The sequence below is a fragment of the Lagenorhynchus albirostris genome, chromosome 1, assembly GCF_949774975.1.
Source record: "Lagenorhynchus albirostris chromosome 1, mLagAlb1.1, whole genome shotgun sequence".
Classification (NCBI taxonomy): domain Eukaryota; kingdom Metazoa; phylum Chordata; class Mammalia; order Artiodactyla; family Delphinidae; genus Lagenorhynchus; species Lagenorhynchus albirostris.
In genome coordinates, this window is record NC_083095.1 from 27938533 (window position 1) to 27959680 (window position 21148).

Sequence of the window (21148 nt, forward strand, 5' to 3'; positions counted from 1 at the left end):
AGATTCCAAGGATATTCTCCTAGGTTTTTTTTCCTAAAAGTTTCCTAGTTTTACATTTAATATTTAAGGTCATGATCCATTTTTAGTTAACTTTTGTATATTAGGCCAAGATTTTTTTTTTCTTATAGATGTCCAGTTGCTCCAGCATCTTTTGTTGAAAAGGCTAGCTTTCCCCTATTACGTTGCTTCTGCACCTTTGTCAAGGATCAGTTGGGCATATTTGTGGGGATCTATTTGTGGGTTCTTTGTTCTATACCATTGATCTGTGTGTCTGTCCCTCCACCAATACCGGAATCTTAATTACACAACTATGCAATAAGTCTTGAAATTGAATAAACTGACTCTTTCCACTTTACTCTCCTTTTTTATAATTGTTTTAGCTATTCTAGATCCTTTGCCTTTCCATATAAATTTTAGAATAATACTGTCTAAATCTACCAAAAAATCTTGCTGAGATTTTGATAAGAATTGTGTTAAAATTATATATCATTAGGGAAGAATTGACATCTTTGCTATGTTGAGTCTTCGAATTCATAAACATGGTATGCCTCTGAATTTCTTTTTTTTTAAATTAATTAATTTTATTTATTTATTTTTGGCTGCATAGGGTCTTCGTTGCCGCACGTGGGCTTTCTCAAGCTGTGGCGAGCGAGGGCTACTCTTCATTGCAGTGCATGGGCTTCTCAGTGAGGTGGCTTCTCTTGTTGCGGAGCACGGGCTCTAGGCATGCGAGCTTCAGTAGTTGTGGCACGTGGGCTTAGTAGTTGTGGCGAACAGACTTAGTTGCTCCACGGCATGTGGAATCTTCCCGGACCAGGGCTTGAACCCATATTCCCTGCATTGGCAGGCGAGTTCTTAACCACTGCGCCACCAGGGAAGTCCTGAATTTATTTCTTTAATCAGCGTTTTCTGGTTTTCAACATACAAATCTTATACGTGTTTTGCTAGATTTGCACCTAAATATTTCGAGTTTGTTTGTTTATTTTGCAATTATTCACTTATTTTTAAGGCCTGCTTCACTTGTAGGTTCCCAGGGGGGTTCTTGGTACTATAACTCTCAGTTCTGTTTTCTCCAAGTTTTTCTGTCATTTTGTTTAGTGCTTGCAGTGGTTAGGAATTTGTAAAAATGAGTTCCCAGAAGTTCATTTGAATTAATCTCTTTGTTTTCTTTCTCCTTCTCTGCCTCATAATGGTATTGTTTATCCCTAGGAACTGGGCTGGCACCCAGCTTTCCAGGACTCACTGACTGAGTAGATCTTTGTGCCCTAAAAATCACCTTTCTGACGTTATGTTCCACTGTCTTTGTTCCAGGAATGGTGGTTCCTTCCAAGACCAAAATTGTGTGCCATTTTTCTACTCTCGTGTTGACCTGTGGGCAGCCACACACTCTTCAAATAGTGCCCCGAGATGAGTATGACAACCCTACCAACAATTCCACGTCCTTGAGAGATGAGCACAATTACAGTCTGTCCATTCACGAGGTAAGAGGCTCCCATCTTGCCCTGCGTGCTCCCACCTGTCACTCTCACCCTCTCTAGTTCACTTCCATCCATCTCCTTCTCCCTGACTGTTGTGCCTGCCTTCCTTCATCTGACAATACCTATCTCATTAGTAACTGTGAGACTTCGATTAGCTCGTAGATAGGAAAATTCTTTGTAGGAGTAAATTACTGTGCAAACAGGGAAAATTATGTATGGTTCATGTTGCTTTGTTTTCCTCCTGTAGCTCGGTCCTCCGGAAGAAGAGAGCACTGGTGTCTCATTTGAGAAGTCAGTGACGTCCAACCGGCAGACCTACCAGGTGTTCTTGCGGCTCACCCTGCATTCTCGAGGCTGCTTCCATGCCTGCATTTCATACCAAAACCAGCCAATCAATAATGGCGAATTTGACATTATTGTCCTAAGTGGTGAGTTGAGAGAAGAGCTGTGATTTAGTCCTCTTTTCAGGCCACTTGTTCTTTGCACGTCTGCATTCTTCTGACCAACCCCACAAATATTAGATATTTGAGCCAAACTTGGTTTAGAGCTCTGTGGACTAAAGGTCTAGTGATAGGTAACTTTCTCCCCTGTCTTGCACTTTAAACCTTATTCCTTGTTATACTTCAGAGAATGAGAGGAATATTGTCGAACGCAATGTGTCCACCTCAGGAGTGAGCATTTACTTTGAAGCTTATCTGTATAATGCTGCCAACTGCACCAGCACGCCGTGGCACCTCCCGCCCATGCACACAAGCTCTGCCCAGCGCCGGCCCTCCACGGCTCTGGAGGAGGAAGATGAAGACTCACCCTCTGAGTGTCACACCCCTGAGAAGGTGAAGAAACCTAAGAAGGTGTACTGCTACGTGTCACCAAAGGTTGGAACTCTCATTCTTGGCCCCCCCCCCACCGAGCCTGCTTGTAATTGGTATTTGGTTACAAAATCCACAAAGCAACAGTCTGAGAATCAGTGCGAGATCATTGCCGTATTGGGGTTCAGGGATACTGAGGAGGCTGCTTCAAGTTGAGCAGAAGGCCGTGCCTCCTCTTCTGTTGCCCATGTCTGGTTTGGCTGGATTACATCTCTGTCTAGAGAGTCTGTGCCTTGGGACTTTAGAGCACCTGTAACTTTCTGCTGTTTGATTGCTTCTGGGAAGACTTTTCAAGGCATGGCTCTCAGAGTTTTAAAGAAAGCTACTTTTAACCATTAACAATTTCTCACTAGTGTAAAAATTACTGTTGGACCCTTGTACTATTTCAGAATAATTTGATCTTTCATTCAGTGATTTGTGAAACCACCACAGATGTCATGATCCATGTACAGGATTGGAATAGAGACATTTTGGCAGAGACAAGGAGGTGAACTTCCCAAGGCCCCTGAGCTAAGAGGCGCTTTGTCTTAGGGGTTTTCTTTTTTAGTGTTTGTATTTTGCTTATTCATACAGACCTCAGAAAAATGAGACTCTTGAAACATCCCATTACATTCCTTTAATTGCATAACCAAACCTGAGTTCTAACTCTGTTCTACTTTAGAACACTTTGCTATGCACTATTCATCATTTAAAAATCTAGCCTTAATTTGGCCTGGGGGAATGGCAAAGAGGGAAATGGTCAGGTAGAGATAAAACAAGATTGGCTGTGACCTGATAATTGTTGAAGCTGGTGATGACTTCATTGTACTGTTTTCTCTTCTTTCGTATGTGTTTGAAATTTTCTTTAATGAAGAGTTCTTTAAAAATCAAGAAAAAAAATCTGACCTACTACATGTTCAGATAACAGGGTTTTAAATTTTTTATTTATTTATTTTTCAATATTTATTTTATTTATTTATTTTTGGCTGTTTTGGGTCTTCGTTGCCGCACAGGGGCTTTCTCTAGTTGTGGCGAGCGGGGGCTACTCTCTTTGTTGCGGAGCACAGGCTCTAGGCGTACAGGCTTCAGTAGTGTGGCACGCGGGCTTAGTAGTTGTGGCTTGCAGGCTCTATAGCACAGGCTCAGTAGTTGTGGCACACGGGCTTAGTTGCTCCGCAGCATGTGGGATCTTCCCGGACCAGGGCTTGAACCTGCGTCCCCTGCGTTGGCAGGCAGATTGTTAACCACTGCCCCACCAGGGAAGCCCCACAGGGTTTTTAAAATTTTTATTTACTTATTTATTTATTTTTTGTGGTACGCGGACCGCTCACTGTTGTGGCCTCTCCCGCTGCGGAGCACAGGCTCCGGACGCGCAGGCCCAGCGGCCATGGCTCACAGGCCCAGCCGCTCCGCAGCATGTGGGATCCTCCCGGACCGGGGCACAAACCCGTGTTACCTGCATCGGCAGGCGGACTCTCAACCACTGCGCCACCAGGGAAGCCCAGGGGTTTTTTTTAGATTAAAAAGTTGTTGCATTGTCTTTTCTTTTATTGTAAATGGCAACAGACCTCTTTTTATTCTGACATAAAGGATTTTTTTTTTTTTTTTTTTTTTTTTTGTGGTACGCGGGCCTCTCACTGCTGTGGCCTCTCCCGCTGCGGAGCACAGGCTCCGGACGCGCAGGCTCAGCGGCCATGGCCATGGCTCACGGGCCCAGCCACTCCGCGGCATGCGGGATCCCCCCGGACCGGGGCACGAACCCCTGTCCCCTGCATCGGCAGGCGGACTCCCAACCACTGCGCCACCAGGGAAGCCCTAAAGGATTTTTATGAACTTTTTTGTATGAGACTCCTCCCATCCCCAACCCCCTCTTCCCTAGCAAATCCTTGGTGCCATTCAAATAGAGATAAAGCAGTGGGCGTGGGCCACTGGTGTTCCCTGTCCACTGACTTGGAAGAAGTCTCTCTGAGCAGCATCTGGCTAAGCAGAAGGAGATTTTGATTGTTTCTAGGTGAAATGTTATCTACTTATAAAGTGAAAACCTGATCTCAGATATTTGGAAATGGTAGTAAGACTTGAGTATTAAGATTATGAAATATCTGTGTGAAATTGCATGGTGAGCGTAATACTTTAAATTTGCCTGTTTTAAGATAGAGTTGATGTTTTCTATTTGATTTCAGTCCTAAATTATCTTCTTTGTTCAGAGAGGAAAAGGGTTATCATGAGAAATGTAGATGGGGACTGATATTTGAATTACTATACTCAAATAGAACCTCTTTATTTATCATTCACTTCATTTTCTATATGTTGGTCCTCCAGCAATTCTCAGTGAAGGAGTTCTACCTGAAAATCATTCCCTGGCGCCTTTATACCTTCCGAGTGTGCCCAGGAACAAAAGTAAGTCGAACCTTACATCCGGTTCATGTAGAGCAGGCTTCAGCCTCCAACATCTCAACCTTTTCTTTTTTCCTTGAAGGACTTTTGTTGTTTCTGGAAGTTCTCATTGTGCACACAGGATTTATTGCCAAATAAAGAAAGAGTTGTTACCTCCTCGTGAAGGATGTAGTTCTAGGAGGACACGTGCCTACAGAAACAGCAATTGGTAGCAAGTCAGAATACTTCAACAGTTATCTTTTTGTCCCTAAGACTAAGTTAATGGAAAGGGTGCTGGTAACTCTGACCTGAGTTTGGCTTCCCAGCGTGCCAGAGGTAGCTCTTTTAGCACCAGTAGTCTCATCTATTAAAAAAATTTTAAAAAAATTTAAAAAGTGGGTTTTTTTGTTTTAAACTCTTCTGAGCTTTTGGAATCTAAAGGCAAATCACTTTCCTCCAGCCAGTTTGCCCAACCTATTCAGGTGCTCATTTGCTATTTCACATATCCTTCCTGCTTTTACCCTTCTTATATTTTATGTTGGAAAGTCTGTAGTGTTGCCTGTGATCCTTACTAAAGGTGGTCTCTGTGACTCGAGTAATTTAAAATAAAATCTGAATCATAGAGCCCTGAGGTGAAAAACAAGGAGATGTACTCCTGGTAGGTACTTACTTGGGGAAAACAGGCTTAACTTGTTTCTGTTGGTTGGTCAGAAGGGTAGGGATGTGAAGGTTTTTTGCTGGATGTGAGGGCTTTATAGATGAACTCCTTTTCTTTTCTTTGTTTTCCTTTTGTTAGTTTTCATACCTTGGCCCTGACCCTGTCCATAAGCTGCTCACACTGGTGGTGGATGATGGCATTCAGCCTCCTGTGGAGCTCAGCTGTAAGGAGAGGAACATCCTAGCGGCCACGTTCATCCGCTCACTCCATAAAAACCTAGGTGAGTTTGGACAGGGATTCTGCTGGGGTAGGCATTGACCCCAGGTATCTGGGTGCCTGCACAGGTGTCTTATAATGAGGCTTAATCATGATGGATCTTGCTGCTCCTTAGGAGGCTCTGAGACCTTTCAGGACAAGGTGAACTTTTTCCAGAGAGAGCTTCGGCAGGTACATATGAAAAGACCACATTCCAAAGTCACCCTGAAGGTCAGCAGACATGCCTTGTTGGAATCGGTGCGTAAAGTTTCATCCCTGTCAAAAGTTTCCAACTAGAAACCTCTGTGATATTTGGTTATATTCTGCAGGTTATCTTTTTTATGAAACCCACATCTCTCTCTTCTTTAAACGTATTAAAGATGGTGTTCTATGCATTTGATTGTACTGCATTTGGGGCAGATTTGTTGGAGGTATGTTATCGAAAGGAGAGACTAGTTGACACATTGGCTTTAAGATCAGACTGAACTACCTCCTGAACAATTTCATGGAACTCTTACTAGTCTGAACTAATCAGATTGCTTCCCTCCTCTTTGCCTTCATTATGTCATCTGTAAAATAAGAAAAGATGCAGACAGATGACTATTTAACTTAAAAGCATTAAGGGCAGGTGTTAAGTTGTTGTTATAGAAGAAAGTTCCTGTTATTGAATCCCAGGAATAGAAGAGCTCTTGTGGGATTAAAAGGAAATGATTTTTGTTGTCACTTTGGCCTGATGGAAAAGGAACGCCTGATGTGTGTCTGACTCCACTACATAGACACTGGCATAGTTCTTACGTTCCTTGAGAATGAGAAGGCCTTGGTCCCTGTCCAGAAAGTGTTTGTGATATTTAGCTCTGGTAGGTGCTGCTGGAAACCCCTTTTCTCAGCCACATTCTCCTTGTGGCATGGCTTCCTGTTCTGAACCTAGCCTTGTGGCTAAAAATGTCTAGTGGATAGACTGTACTTTACTGAAAACCAAGACTCCTTGGTTCTCTTGCTGACAGCTTACTGATCTGAGCCATTGTTACTTCTTTATTTAAGAGTTTTCTCATTAATAAAATGAGGATTATTAAAAAAAAGAAGTTTCAACTTTCCAGTAAGGCAATGGTATAAATATGAATTAGATTATTTTTTTAATTTTAGATTTCTTCTGGAGATATTTACATTTTAAATATAAGATGGTGGGCTTCCCTGGTGGCGCAGTGGTCAAGAGTCTGCCTGCCGATGCAGGGGACATGGGTTTGTGCCCCAGTCCGGGAAGATCCCACATGCCGCGGAGCGGCTGGGTCCGTGAGCCATGGCCGCTGAGCCTGCGCATCCGGAGCCTGTGCTCCGCAACGGGAGAGGCCACAACTGTGAGAGGCCCACGTACTGCAAAAAATAAAAAATAAAAAAATAAATATAAGATGGTAGTATTAAAGCTTATTTATGAGTAATATATTGCCTCCAGGTACTTGTGGTTATTACATGGACAATGGCAATGTTCTTGTGTTTTTGTCTTTAACACCCAAGAGAGACTGGCCAGTGTTCTGACAGTTTCCTTTCTTTTTCTTTCACTGCTTTTCAGTCTCTGAAAGCCACTCGGAATTTCTCCATCTCAGATTGGAGCAAGAACTTTGAAGTGGTTTTTCAGGATGAAGAAGGTCAGTTTTGAAATTTCATATTCATCTTTTTTAACTCTCCTTCCCACTCCTCCTTGTCTCCTTACCCCGCATCCACAAAAACAAAAACAACCCCCCTACACATACTCGCCACCCCTGCCCCAGCTTCTTTTTCCCTGGGAAAAAGAAGTCATGAGTCAAGACAAAAAGGGTGGCGTTTAATGGCTAATAGCGTGGTAGACCTTGTAAAGCACATACATTCAGGGACTTGGAGGGAGAGTTTGAAGCAGAAGGGTAAAGTAACCTTTGTAGAGAAATGTCAGTTTCCTAGGCTCTCTGATCTGTATCCCCCCACCAGGAGGCATTAGCTTAGTGATCAGAATACCTTTAATCCTACAGAAAGAGGGGATTTCAATAAAAGTCCATAGCTGAGGTGGGATGGAATGGGGGACACCAGGGTGGTGGAATGCAGGAAGTAAGGATCGGAGAGTATAAAATGATGAATAAATGAACAAAAGTGATAAGAGGTGGTAGGCCAGAGTCACTTTTTCTTTTTTTTATACTTTCAGCTCTGGACTGGGGAGGGCCTCGCCGGGAATGGTTTGAGCTAATCTGCAAAGCACTATTTGACACCACCAATCAGCTCTTCACCCGATTCAGTGACACCAACCAAGCATTAGTGAGTCTGTGACTTCCGCGTGGGTGGGAGGAAAATGTGGATTGTGTTATAATGAAGAGACTAATAAGAGTTTGAACTAATCAGATTGCCTCCCTCCTCTTTGCCTTCATTATTTCATCTGAAAAATAAGAGAAAATGCAGACAGATGAATATATAACTTAAAAGCATTATAATACAGTGGCTATTCTCCTTAGTGTTTTAATAATTAAGCCACTTTTCTCAAAACATACCTGAGGGCTTCCCTGGTGGTGCAGCGGTTGAGAGTCCGCCTGCTGATGCAGGGGACATGGGTTCATGCCCCGGTCTGGGAAGATCCCACATGCTGTGGAGCGGCTGGGCCTGTGAGCCATGGCCGCTGAGCCTGCGCGTCCGGAGCCTGTGCTCCGCAATGGGAGAGGCCACAACAGTGAGAGGCCCGCGTACCACCAAAAAAAAAAAAAAAAAAACCATACCTGAAGCAATTGAACTCTGTACAAGATCTCTCTCTTTTTTTAAAATTTATTTATTTATTTATTTATTTTTGGCTGTGTTGGGTCTTCGTTGCTGTGCACGGGCTTTTCTGTAGTTGTGGAAAGCGGGGGCTACTCTTCGTTGTGGTGCACGGGCTTCTCATTGCGGTGGCTTCTCTTGTTGCGGAGCACGGGCTCTAGGAGTGCGGGCTTCAGTAGTTGTGGCTCACAGGCTCTACAATCGTTGTGGTGCATGGGCTTAGTTGCTTCACAGCATGTGGGATCTTCCTGGACCAGGTCTTGAGCCATGTCTTCTGCATTGGCAGGTGGATTCTTAACCACTGTGCCACCAGGGAAGCCCCTGTACGAGATCTTTGACTAGGTGGAGTAGAGAAGTAGACTTTGGCTGAAAGAATTTCTGGTTTAGGGAAAAGGCATTATATCATCCAGTGATTAACTTCCGTTTGCAGCCAGGGACCATGAAATAAATATAAAATTCTTCAATTTAACGTAAGTCTATCTTTGCCCTTTATCCTCCAATCACTATTTTTAAAAAAAATAAATTTATTTATTTATTTATTTTTGGCTGTGCTGGGTCTTCATTGCTGCGCGCGGGCTTTCTCTAGTTGCGGTGAGTGGGGGCTACTCTTTGTTGTGGTGCGCAAGCTTCTCATTGCAGTGGCTTCTCTTGTTGTGGAGCATGGGCTCTAGGCATGCGGGCTTCAGTAGTTGTGGCACACATGCTTAGTAGTTGTGGCTCGCAGGCTCTAGAGTGCAGACTCAGTAGTTGTGACGCACGGGCTCAGGTGCTCCGCGGCATGTGGGATCTTCCCAGACTAGGGCTCGAACCCATGTCCCCTGCATTGGCAGGCGGATTCCCAACCACTGTGCCACCAGGGAAGCCCCATCCAATCACTTTGAATTACTCAGTGGTGGCTACCAAACAACTAATGCCATTTGGATGGGCTCTTTGATCTTAACACTGAAATTTTTGCTCCCTTGGGATAGAGTTGGGGAGGGAGGATCTTCACAGAACTAGGCTTGAAGAAAAATGGCCCAGGGCCTTTTAATCTTTCTCTTTGACAGGTGCATCCCAACCCTAATCGCCCCGCTCATCTGCGCCTAAAGATGTATGAGTTTGCAGGGCGCCTGGTGGGCAAGTGTCTCTATGAGTCCTCTCTAGGAGGAGCCTACAAGCAGTTGGTCCGAGCTCGCTTCACCCGTTCTTTCTTGGCCCAAATCATAGGACTGCGTATGCATTACAAGGTAACTCCTAGGTGTGCATTTTCTACTAAGGCCCCTGGCCATTAACTCTGGAATCTCTCCACCCTCAGCTTATTATTCTTAAGTTTGAATGGGTAAGTGGTTCCAGGCAGTTACAAATTTCGTTTCTGGGTAAGAGTAGTCATGTTCTGTTCTGTGTCTTTCTGTCTCCTCAGTACTTTGAAACAGATGACCCAGAATTCTACAAATCTAAAGTTTGTTTCATCCTCAACAATGACATGAGTGAGATGGAGCTGGTCTTTGCAGAAGAGAAATATAACAAATCAGGTCAATTGGATAAGGTGAGAGAGAACTGAAGCCTGTGGGTCCCATTTCCCACCCTTCTGTAGAGCAGGGCTCTCTAGTATAACTTTCTGCAATGATGGAAGTGTTCTCTGTTTGTGCTTTTGAGCACCCAGAATGTGGCTGGTATGACCAAATAACTGAATTTCTAAATAACCACATGTGACTAGTGACAACCATATTGGAGAGCATAGCTTTGGGGCACTGCATCCCACACTGTATGGTCTTGGCCTATTTAAGTGGAGCCAAAGGCACGTATACCCATCCATCCCACCCATTCCTACTTTCCAGTAGAGAAAGAACTAAGAGATAGTGAAGCGTCACTGCACAAGCAGCTTTGGAAGGGATGACAGTGTCTTTCTTAACATTAGGGGCAGGGAGGTAGATGACTCCTTTTTTTTTTTTTTTTTTTTTTTAGATGACTCCTATTTTAACACTGTGCGTATATATTTTTAAACTTTTTACTAGAAAATTAATGGCCGAAAGTATTTGTGATGCAAGTGTGGTTTTGTTTACATCCTGGGGTTAAATAATATCAAATGGTAACGATGAAGCTAAAGTTGCAGTTATAAATAATTGAAAGCAAAATAGCGATGACTGAAAATTTGTGATCACTGGTATCACTGAACTGATAATCAGATACCTTTGGGAGCACTGTGGGGATCCCAGCTGATGGCCTTTGCACGTGCGTGGGCAGAGCCTGTCTTCCTGACCCAGCACTGCAAGATGTTTAGAGTCATTGGAGTACTGAATTAGGGTCCACAGGCCTAGGGGAGTACTGATTTTAAATGGATTTAATAGGAATACTAAATCTTAGTAATTTACTACTTAGGCTACTAGTTAGAAATGCTTACACACATAAAATAAAAATATCCAGAATTGTGCACAGTAACAGAAAAAAAGTCTTACACGTTTAGATCCATTGAGAATCCTTGCTCTGGAGCAAAGTTCCGTCCCTACCGTGCTGTCGTCAGGACCTTAAAATCTGATCTTGTAACTAAATGGAGGCCTTTACTGCTCACCTATGAAGACAACCATGGTCATTGTACACAGGTTTTTCTGGGGTTGTGGCATTAAACTGTGCTTCAGGGCTTCCTCAAAGCTCCCTTAGGAGTTATTTATTGGAAGGAGTGTGCCAATTCTATTTGAGAATCATGCAGTTCAGCTTTTTCTTTGCAGATAGAAAAATCGGGAGCCCAAATATCTAAGTGACTGAAATCCTGTAGCAAGTTAGTCTCCAAGTATCAAGCCATGGCTTTTTCCATTGACTCACGTTGGAAGTAGAAGAATGTAGGGAACATCTATGCCCATCTTAGAATTTTTGAGACCTGAGAAGACTTCTTCACTACTTACATAGTTTTATTTATTCTCAATTGGCTCAGGGGGTTAAGAGAAGAGGTCAGTAATGGTTCAATTTTGGATCATAGAAATGTTAAAATGTTGCTAACAAGGAACCATAATATCTTCCTGTTGCATCACCACTGTTTGACCAGGTCAGAGGAGACTTACTGAGAGACCCACTTCAGAAACAGTAGCGAGGAGAATATATAGCAATAGCGGTAGGAAACCTTAAGCTTAGTAACTAAATAAAACCAAGTGTGTTGAAAACCTGAACGCACAGTAGGAACTTGTGACCATGGTGGAGTTCAATAATGCTGTGTTTGTGGGACATACTGGGCAGATGTCATCTTATAAACTCCAATCTACATCCTCTCCCTGTCTTTTGCCTCTTCTTTCAGGTCATAGAACTTATGACAGGTGGAGCTCAAACCCCAGTCACCAACGCGAATAAAATCTTCTATTTAAATTTGCTGGCCCAGTATCGGCTGGCCAGTCAAGTGAAAGAGGAAGTGGAACATTTCCTAAAAGGTGGGATTCTGTCTACTCTTGGCTTTGAGGTGAAAATACTTGTATCCATGGTGTGAATATGGCTTTAACTTGGCTACTTTGTTTCAGGCCTGAATGAGTTGGTCCCTGAGAACCTTTTGGCTATTTTTGATGAGAATGAGCTTGAGGTAAGTGCTTACAATTGACACCCCCTATTCTTGGCTTGCTTTTTATTATGCCCACAGGAACTGGATTACTGCACCTTCTGTTATGAGATGCAGTAGGAAAGCCCTTTAAGTGTTGGTTTTACTTTTGTCACTCTTCCATGCATGGACCCTTTCTCCAGCTTTAAAAAAATTTGAATGTGAAAATTAGGAATCAGCAAATTACTAATTATGAATAGTAATAGTTAATATTTATTCATCAAATATTATTGATACTGGTCAAGTAGTAAAGAATGTTGGTATCCTGTACAGTCTTTGTAAATTCTGTGACCTTTAAAGGTGATTTAAGGGAATAATAGAATTTATTTGTTCAGACTGTTTATTGAATGTCTTCTATATGCCATGTGCTTTTGAAGAACTGGGGAGCTAGGAATGAATAAGACCAAGTCCCTGTCCTCATAGAGCTACATTCTAGTGAAGGAAACAAACCAAAAGATGTGATGCATTTCACAGCTTTGTGTTACAACACTATATAGTTAATATATTCTTATTTTAGATCCTGTAACACCCAAAATGTGGGTAAATACCTTGCTATAATTAGCAAAATTGAAGTTCCATGAACTTCAGGTATAGACAAAAAATAAAACCAGTTTGCTTTTACCTGCTGCTCACAGATGATACACACAATGCAGGTTACTAGCTTTAGCTTTAACTTCCCGTAGCCTTTATGAGGGGCATGTTTCTGTAAACTATTTCCTGTAGGGAGGAAGTTCTTCTTTAAAAATGGGGAAACAAAAAGTAGTTTCAAGTAGTCTTGCACAGTTTTTATCCTTATTAATTGAATTGGCTTCAAAACAAGAATCAAAGTCTCATGCAATTTTCAACATGTTTTGTACCTTTAGATATGAAATCTGAATAATGAACTCTCCATCTCTCAGCCTGAAGTTTCTGACAGACCTGTCATCTCTTGCTGTCATTTTCTGGGCTGAGGAACAGCTTCTGGTGTAATTTGTTTTATCCTGAAGCAAAGCATTTGTAACAATTCATAAAGTGCATAGGAGGGAGGACACAGTCTCTTAACGGTTGTTCCCCATCCTGCTCTTAGTTACTCATTAGCTTAGCAAGTTCTTTTTGAAGGAGCCAAGCTTCTCAGGCTTAATTTGGGCTTTTCTTTTCTTTGATTAGGTTGTTTCATTCTTTATAGCTATTGGATGAATACTTAGAGTCTGCTAAGTAACTTGCTGGATCTTGAACCAAATTAGAACATCAACAAGATGTTTAGGGTTCTGATGTCATTAATGTTCTCATTTTTTGGCATTCTTTTTCATTTATCTGACCAAGTAGAGGCAGGGCTGAAGGGACGGTAGTAGAAGTTCAATCCAGAAAAGAAGGATGGATCCTGGGAAAAAGGAAAGGCCATCTAACAAATTCATAAATGCGGCTGGGGGTCTTCATGAAAGGGGAAGGGCCTGCTTTTTCCCCTGGTATTCCCAGGCCACCTGCAGAGCGGACAGGCAGTAAACACTTGGTTCCCTTTCTGTCCTCTGTTTCAATTCAAAATAATATATAGCAGCAGTTCTTAATTAGGGGTGCACATCAGAAGCCCTTGGGAAACTTTTTCAAAATACACAAGCTTGTAACCTGTCCCTAGAGATTCTGATTCAGTAGGTCTGGGGTAAGGCCATAGGCATCTGTCTATCTATCTTTTTTTTTTTTTTTTTAAGCTGTGTGATTTTTACCACACTGGTTAGGAACCATTGGCCTATTATAATGGATTTTCCTGAAGCATTCTGGCATTCTGACCTCACCTTATGTCTCTTTCTTGGTGTTTTCCGTATTCCACATTTTGCATGTTAACACACTTTGACCTTATGGTGGGACTTTGCCCCTCTGACTATCCTAGTAACACCTGACTATTCTGCAGCTGCTGATGTGTGGGACTGGGGACATCAGTGTGTCTGACTTCAAAGCCCATGCGGTGGTCGTTGGTGGCTCATGGCATTTCAGAGAAAAGGTAAGTGGGCCAAATTTCTTTTAGTCGAATTTGTGCTGTCTTGTAAGGAAATAGTTTCAGAAGGAAAAAGTCAAGTAGTCGGAGAAGCAGACATATCAACTGGGATATATGTGGGAAAGTGATATATGTGGGAAAGGCAGGTGGTCATCCAGGCAGACGGGAACCCTGGTCCCTAAGGGCTGTCACGCTGCTGCCACAGAGGCAGTACGTTGGAAAGGCAGCGAACTAGAACCAAGTAATCAGCGACTACCCTCCTGACCGTGTAACAATATCAATTCCTTTTAAAGAGGTTGTCGACTCTAGCCGTTCCTACCTGCATGCAGTAACTGGGGCCCACCCCCACTTCAGGATATCCTGTTCCTTCCCCAGGGGTCAAATCCTAAGCTGCACATAGGCGTGACCCCAGCCCTGTGCTCTCCCTGCCAGGTCATGAGGTGGTTTTGGACCGTGGTTTCCAGTTTGACGCAGGAGGAGTTGGCTCGGCTGCTTCAGTTCACAACAGGCTCGTCCCAGCTACCACCTGGAGGCTTTGCCGCCCTCTGTCCCTCATTCCAGATTATTGCCACTCCGACCCATAGCACGCTACCAACTGCACACACGTGGTGGGTATCTGACTGCCTGGTGTGTGCTGTCACGGGGGATTACCTTTCCAGCCCTTGCCAGTGTTTCTGGTGGTGTGAGTTAATCACTTCTCTCCCCTTGGCCTTCCAGTTTCAACCAGCTGTGCCTCCCTACGTATGACTCCTATGAAGAGGTGCACAGGATGCTGCAGCTGGCCATCAGTGAGGGTTGCGAGGGCTTTGGCATGCTCTGACCACTCTTGCCATCCACTTGGCTCCCGTGCTTTCTGGAGCATCCGGGTGCACATAACAGACACAACCACTGACCCTAACGTACACAAAACCATCAGCCAGAAGCTGCTGCGTGCTCTCCGTGTCTGGAGTATTCAGTCACCTGCAAGCCTTGTCCTTCCCTCGCCCCTCCTTTCCCATCCCCCCCCCGCAAGCCACTTTGGCAGGTACATAATCTGAGCAACTCACTCAGTCACGCGAGGAGGGCCATGCTGCTATGCTTGCACTTGGTTCTTAGAAAGCTCTCAGTAGCGGGAGTGGCACTGGACTACCTCTCATGGTGACTGATAGCACAAAAGGATCTTTTCTGTGGTGTCAGAACTGGAAAAGGAGCTTTCCTTGCAAGCGTTTCTGGAAATGATCATTAATCCACAAAGAAGAACTCCCTAATAAGCTTTTTCTTGAGTATAAGCATGTGAGATAGACAGACCTAAGAATGTGAAAGATAGCTGGGCTGTTGCCTCCAGTGCTGAATGTGATTCTCCCTTAGGGTTATGGGGCATGTCTAGGCACATGGCTGGCTTGAAGACTACTGATGCTTGTCCCTGAGTTTGTTCTTTACACTGAGGTGTGGCTGGGCTCGGCCACTCACCTCCAGCTCATGCGGTCTGCTAAGAGCTGGGGTTTCTTTAGATTTCTATTGAAGAAACTTTTGGAGCAAGAGATTGGGACAGTATGATAGCATGCCACCGATCCCTGGTTCTCTCTTTGCTTGGTGTTCCCTGGCAGCACTAAGGCAAGGGAAAAGGAATCAGTAATTTAATTGCTCCTCACAGGTCCTTAGGGTCAGGACACAGGGAACACACATAGAGGAGATACATCAGATGATAAAGAAACACCTAGCTGTCCCAGTTACTTCCTGTCACTCCATCAGTTACCAACAAGGGCAGCTAAAGAGGGAGGAAGATAAATTAGGTTCACTGTTATGTGATGATTGAAGAGAACCTGCAGCTGTTTCTTGGAAGATGCCAACCACCTTTTTCATTACGATTTGAATGAAGACGTTTTCAAGACTCAAAATCTCATTGAATTCCCAAATTTCTGTTTCTAAGAAGGCTTTGCTGCAAGCTACCATTCCCAATGGGGCGTTCGACTCTGAAAATATTTACAAGCCATCTTTATTGCCAAAACCAGCAAGTACAAAGAGTCCAGAGATGAGGCGGGACTTGCAGCAATGCCTTGGCCTCCTGGAAGCACGCCTGAGCCCTCCTGTTCCCAGAGATCACGAGGAACAAGCCTTCCTGAGCTGCTACAATTCCTGCCTGACCTCACTCCTTCGCAGTTGTCATTTGTCCTTCTTGGCATGGGTGCTGACCTCACTCATCCTTGGGGTCTAGGATCAAGCATCAGGGCCTCTGTACCCCAGGGTCCTCCATGCCACACGGTCACTGCTGTCCTCAGGGACCAGGACAAGGTGCTGCTGCCTGCTCCGGTGTTTTCCTATGGGATATGTACAGGCAAGTTTCATCATCCCCTGGGAAACGATGCTGCCCCTCGGGCCCAGAGAGGGTTTCCAGCTGGGGGGCACGTGGGTTGGTTCTGCTGTCTTTGGCTGTTGTTTCTCTTCTGGATTCTGCATTCTCCTCTCCAGAGACTCATGCTGGAGCTCAAGTTGATTTTCTTGGTTAGATCTGTCCTTTTAAGCTCTAGTCATAGCACTTTTCAGAGCATCCTGGGTACCATTGCAGCCCAGCTGCATCCTGCAGTGGTCCTTAGCCCCAAGGTCTTTGTTTAACAAAACCCTTTGGTACTGTTGTGGTTTTCTGTTCTTCCTGTTTACCCTCTCTCTCCTAACTATTCAAAAGTATCTTTGCTCTTTAGGCCTTTCCTTTGACCTTTTTTTCTAATCCTGCTTTGGAACTAGCCAGTGTGGGGAGAGGTACACCATGTCGGAGAGAAGGAAGAGTGTCTGGTAATTCTTGAGCAGTTTTCTATTCACGTTTCTTATTTTGGCCAGCTTGTTTTATTTATGCCCTTGTGACCCAGATGCTTGGGGAGCCAGCTAACCTCCTGGCCTTTAGTCTCTCCAAAGGAGACCAGGCACCAAGTGAACACCAAGGAAGATGTCGGCATGTTTCTAGAACTTCAGCAGAAACCAAGCCCTGCTGCTGCAAATTTGTCAGGCCAGACAAAAGGGCCAGACAGTTGCAGCAATAGTGTAAATATTTTGTACAGTAAATAAATGAATGTTTAAAAGGACTAAGGAGCAAGTGACTGCTTTACGTGATGATTCAGGGCTTAAATTGGAGGTGGGGAAGGAACAGAAAAATTTAGAAATGTTTTTTGCATTTCCCCAGTAATGCCTCAGAAGCAGTCAGCTTGGGGTTGAATGTACTCCCGGAGCCCTGGCCTGGCCCAGACTTTCTTGCCCTTTCACCCTTCCCTGATTGCTGTCCATGGTGCCAGGCAGGGCCACAGTGCTTGCTTGCACAGAGAGCCAATGGCTGGGACAAGCAAGTGCTTGTGCTCAGCTCCAGAAGGAGAAACCAGTTTGGCAAAAGTAGAGGATGTCTGTTCTCATCAGTCTTTTAAACATTAATTAGTTGTTGTTTTACAACATAAGAAACTCAGTGTAGAAAATTTGGAAATTAAAAAAAAAGTACAAGAAAAAAAGTTACTTGCCATCCAGAGGGAATAACACTTTGGGGATGGCCTTCTTATTTGCATATAATCACACATGTATTTCTCAATGTGCCCTTGACCCTCCCACAAAAGTTTGCATATGGCAAACAAAAACCCTGTTCCACAAAAGTTTTTGGGTGGCAGGCGGGACCAATTCTTTTCTAACCACAGATAAGCTTGGCAGAAAGACAAGATCAGACCTCTGATTTGAGCCTTGTAGGAAAAGTGTTAGGGACCCTGACTTTCTTGGGGAAGTAATCATGGTGTCTTTGTGCATTGGTTCCCATTCTGGAAAATCAAAACAAAATCCCCTTTATAATTGTTTTTGTTTTGTTTTTTGTCATTTTTTGTTAGTTTTTGTTTGTTTTGTTTGGCCATGGTGTATGCCTTGCGGGATCTTAGTTCCCTGAGCAGGGATTGAACCCTGGCCTGGCAGTGAAAGTGCCGAGTCTTAACCACTGGACCATCAGGGAATTTCTCTGTAATAGTTTTTAAAATACAGATTATTTTTTCTCCCCACCCCCACCTCCCAGACCCAGTGGATTGGAATCTTAACTTGAAAATTACTCCTTTAGAGTGCATTCAAGGTACTCCCACCTCATCAAGCCCCCTTGAATGGTATGAGATGTCTTAAACACACAAAACAAAATCCTATCCCTCCAACTTTACACTTATAGGTTATTTAACAGTCCTACATCATTTACACATGCTGCTCTTGTGGCTTTGAACGGGTCACTATGAACATTTGTCACTGAGTGATTTCATCCCATCATGCAGTTATTCATAAGACTCAAGAGGCTGGTAGAATTGTTCTTAAATTAACACAGTAAAATACTGCCTTCAGCTTCTTATGCACTGTTACCTTCCAGCCACTGCAGCTCAAGCTCTGAGACCTCTGCCCAGCTACACTTCTCTTAGGACACAGTAGAGGTTCTCCAGCAGGTGGCTTGACCAGCGGGCTCCTTACCTCTGCTTTGGCTTCGCTTAGGCCCTCAAGCATAATAGACCAGCTCCAGGTACCCTGTTATTCTTTCTTTTAAAAATGAATAATTCCTTTTTTCTTTTATTTTGAGATGAACATATTAAAAAAAAAAGGCATACAAGCATGTACATTTTAACAAATAATTATAAGGGAAGAGCACATGTAACCACTATCCAGGAGAGAAAGAAAACATTACAGCACTGCAGAGCAAGTCTCCTCCCACCCTTCTAGAGGTAACTTTTCCTGACTTTTAGAATAATTGTTTTACCAGTTCCCTGTTCAAACAGCCTGCCCTAAAAAATCACAGTGGGGAGGGGGAAAAAAGAGCCCATGTGATCTTTTATTTATTTATTTATGGCCGTGTTGGGTCTTCGTTGCTGTGCACAGGCTTTCTCTAGTTGTGGTGAGCAGGGGCTACTGTTGCAGTGTGCGGGCTTCTCATTGCAGTGGCTTCTCTTGTTGCGGAGCACAGGCTCTAGGTGTGTGGGCTTCAGTAGTTGTGGTATGCAGGCTCAGTAGTTGTGGCGCACGGGCTTAGTTGCTCTGCGGCATGTGGGATCTTCCCGGACCAGGGCTCAAACCCGTGTCACCTGCATTGGCAGGCGGATTCTTATCCACTGCACCACCAGGGAAGTCCCCCCATGTGATCTCTTGATAAGATGCTAACCAAAGTCAATTTCTCCATAGTAATTCCTGTACCTCGCAATTAGTTTTAAAGGTTTTCTGAAACCATTGTTGCCCCGTGAGAATCTAGTTCCCGTTCCTGATGCTGAATCTGAGGAATCATATTCAAAGACCACCAAGTCTCTCTGCAGAGGTTTTTCCCCAGATATCCTAAATTGGATACTCCTTTGCTTTTATACCCTGAAGAGGTTTTATGGATTGATCTAATGTGATCATGAGTCTCTTTGGTGGTCAGCAGCAGGTTCTTGAGTGTAGTAGTATTGAAAATGACTTGGTACTAAATTGTCCCCCAAATTGTGGGATGGGCTAGTATTTCTGATTCAGAGTACTGAATCTGTGCACCTTCTAACAGAAAGCCATCCCAAAGTTCTTGGAGAGCTTAGGCTTTTGCTTGGAGTACAAAGGGAGGGGATTTAGAAATCTGCAGAGGCTATGGTGATGATCTTGGTCTGTGATAGAGGGGTGCTGCTAGTTGGGATATGCCTTGCTACAAATACCTTCCTTACCAGATCAATTCACTTTAACGTTGCTTGTATATGAATACTTTGTGGTAGCCACAGCAGGGACCTGGTTCGCTGTGGTGAACTCAGGTGTGGTCTCTACAAGATGCTCAGTGAATTCCTGGTGAGGAGATGTAGAGGACACAGTCTCTTTCGAGAAGTTAGAGGAGTGTTAGCTATAGTTCTTTTTTTTTTTTCGGTACGTGGGCCTCTCACTGTTGTGGCCTCTCCCATTGCGGAGCACAGACTCCGGACGCGCAGGCTCAGTGGCCATGGCTCATGGGCCCAACCGCTCCGCGGCATGTGGGAACTTCCCGGACTGGGGCACGAACCTGTGTCCCCTGCATTGGCAGGTGGACTCTCAACCACTGCGCTGCCAGGGAAGCCCGCTATAGTTCTTTTGATATGGCATCAGAGGTGGCTTTAGCAAAGTTGTCCAGGTTGTCAGTAAGGTCCTGGCTTGTTAATACCAGCCAGCAGCCACAGCTTCTTAAACACAAGGTGGAAATAATGTTGATACGTGTAGGGGCAGGGATCAAACACACTAGCACAGAACCAGAGCATCTAGTCACCTTGTAAGAACAGTAAGAGACTCCCCTTGTAGTCTTCTTTCAGGGAGGTGATGGATAATTTATCCAGGATGAAGCCTGTGGATATGGTTGCTACTTCCTTGCAGTCCCCAGTTAGCAGGCCAGCAGGGCCTTTGTAGTCTTTGATGGCCATGAATGCCTTAAACCATGCTTGGCCGGCCAGCCAGGCAACTTTCCGAGTGAGCAAGGTCTAGGACTTCATCTCTTAGGGGTGACTCTAGGAAGAAGTCAGTCGAGCTAGGTGAGGATATAAATTTCTTTTACAAACTTCATTGTGTCCTAGACCAGGTGGCTCCTTCTGATGACAGGAACCTACCTGTATCCTGTGTTTCTGACTCCAGAGGCCCTGGGCCTCCAGCCTCCCCTGCGGGACGGTCATCTCCTGTCATTTGGCCTTTTCTAAAAGAAGATGCCCCTGAATGCTTTTGCATCCAGTGTGCAGAATGGAACCCTCAAAGGGTAGAGAGCCATGAATTGATGAGCTTGAACTTTCATATTTTATTTTTAACTCCCACGGTTCAACCTTGGGCAAGACAATCTTTTAGTATTAGTTTTCTGACCTGCAAAATGATGTTGTTAACTAAAGAAAATTGACTAATAACTTGGAGCCCTTGGAAAAGTTTTCCTGTATATAATATGTGTGACACCATATTGATTATGGCTTAGGGCCCTGGTAACTTCCACAGCAGGAGACTGTATGGGTCTGGGGGCAGTAGAGGATGCTAGAGTGGATGACTGGTATGCGGTGGGGCTCTGGCTCCACCTTGCCATGTCCAGGCAGGCCAGAGAATGGGTATTCAGGACACCTAGTCCAAACACCTGTGAAGAAGAGCCCAGGTCAGAAGAGACCACCTCTCTCTTCTTCATGTGACCCTCCAAAGGCCAGAGGAAGGATTTGAAGGGACTGCATCTCAAGCCATGTCATGTGGTAGGCAACCTAATACCCTTGACTTGCCTTAACTCACCTGATTACTGAATCATAATAATAGCTACCGATTTTTGAGCTC

General features: G+C 44.2%; 1 protein-coding gene across 5 annotated transcripts in view; it reads left to right on the forward strand.

The window, feature by feature from the left end:
• The window catches only part of AREL1 (apoptosis resistant E3 ubiquitin protein ligase 1), a 43803-nt gene extending 26841 nt beyond the window's left edge, over nucleotides 1-16962 (forward strand). For all 5 annotated transcript variants that reach the window (XM_060137692.1, XM_060137609.1, XM_060137941.1 and 2 more), the window contains exons 6-20: nucleotides 1312-1481; nucleotides 1726-1906; nucleotides 2106-2353; nucleotides 4646-4723; nucleotides 5496-5637; nucleotides 5749-5870; nucleotides 7180-7255; nucleotides 7783-7892; nucleotides 9428-9607; nucleotides 9781-9906; nucleotides 11647-11776; nucleotides 11864-11922; nucleotides 13823-13912; nucleotides 14339-14514; nucleotides 14624-16962. In XM_060137692.1, coding sequence (XP_059993675.1) covers nucleotides 1312-1481; nucleotides 1726-1906; nucleotides 2106-2353; nucleotides 4646-4723; nucleotides 5496-5637; nucleotides 5749-5870; nucleotides 7180-7255; nucleotides 7783-7892; nucleotides 9428-9607; nucleotides 9781-9906; nucleotides 11647-11776; nucleotides 11864-11922; nucleotides 13823-13912; nucleotides 14339-14514; nucleotides 14624-14726 — 1991 coding nt within the window. In that variant the 3' untranslated portion in view covers nucleotides 14727-16962. The remainder of the gene's footprint in view (nucleotides 1-1311; nucleotides 1482-1725; nucleotides 1907-2105; nucleotides 2354-4645; nucleotides 4724-5495; nucleotides 5638-5748; nucleotides 5871-7179; nucleotides 7256-7782; nucleotides 7893-9427; nucleotides 9608-9780; nucleotides 9907-11646; nucleotides 11777-11863; nucleotides 11923-13822; nucleotides 13913-14338; nucleotides 14515-14623) is intronic.
• The last annotated feature ends 4186 nt before the right edge of the window (nucleotides 16963-21148 follow it).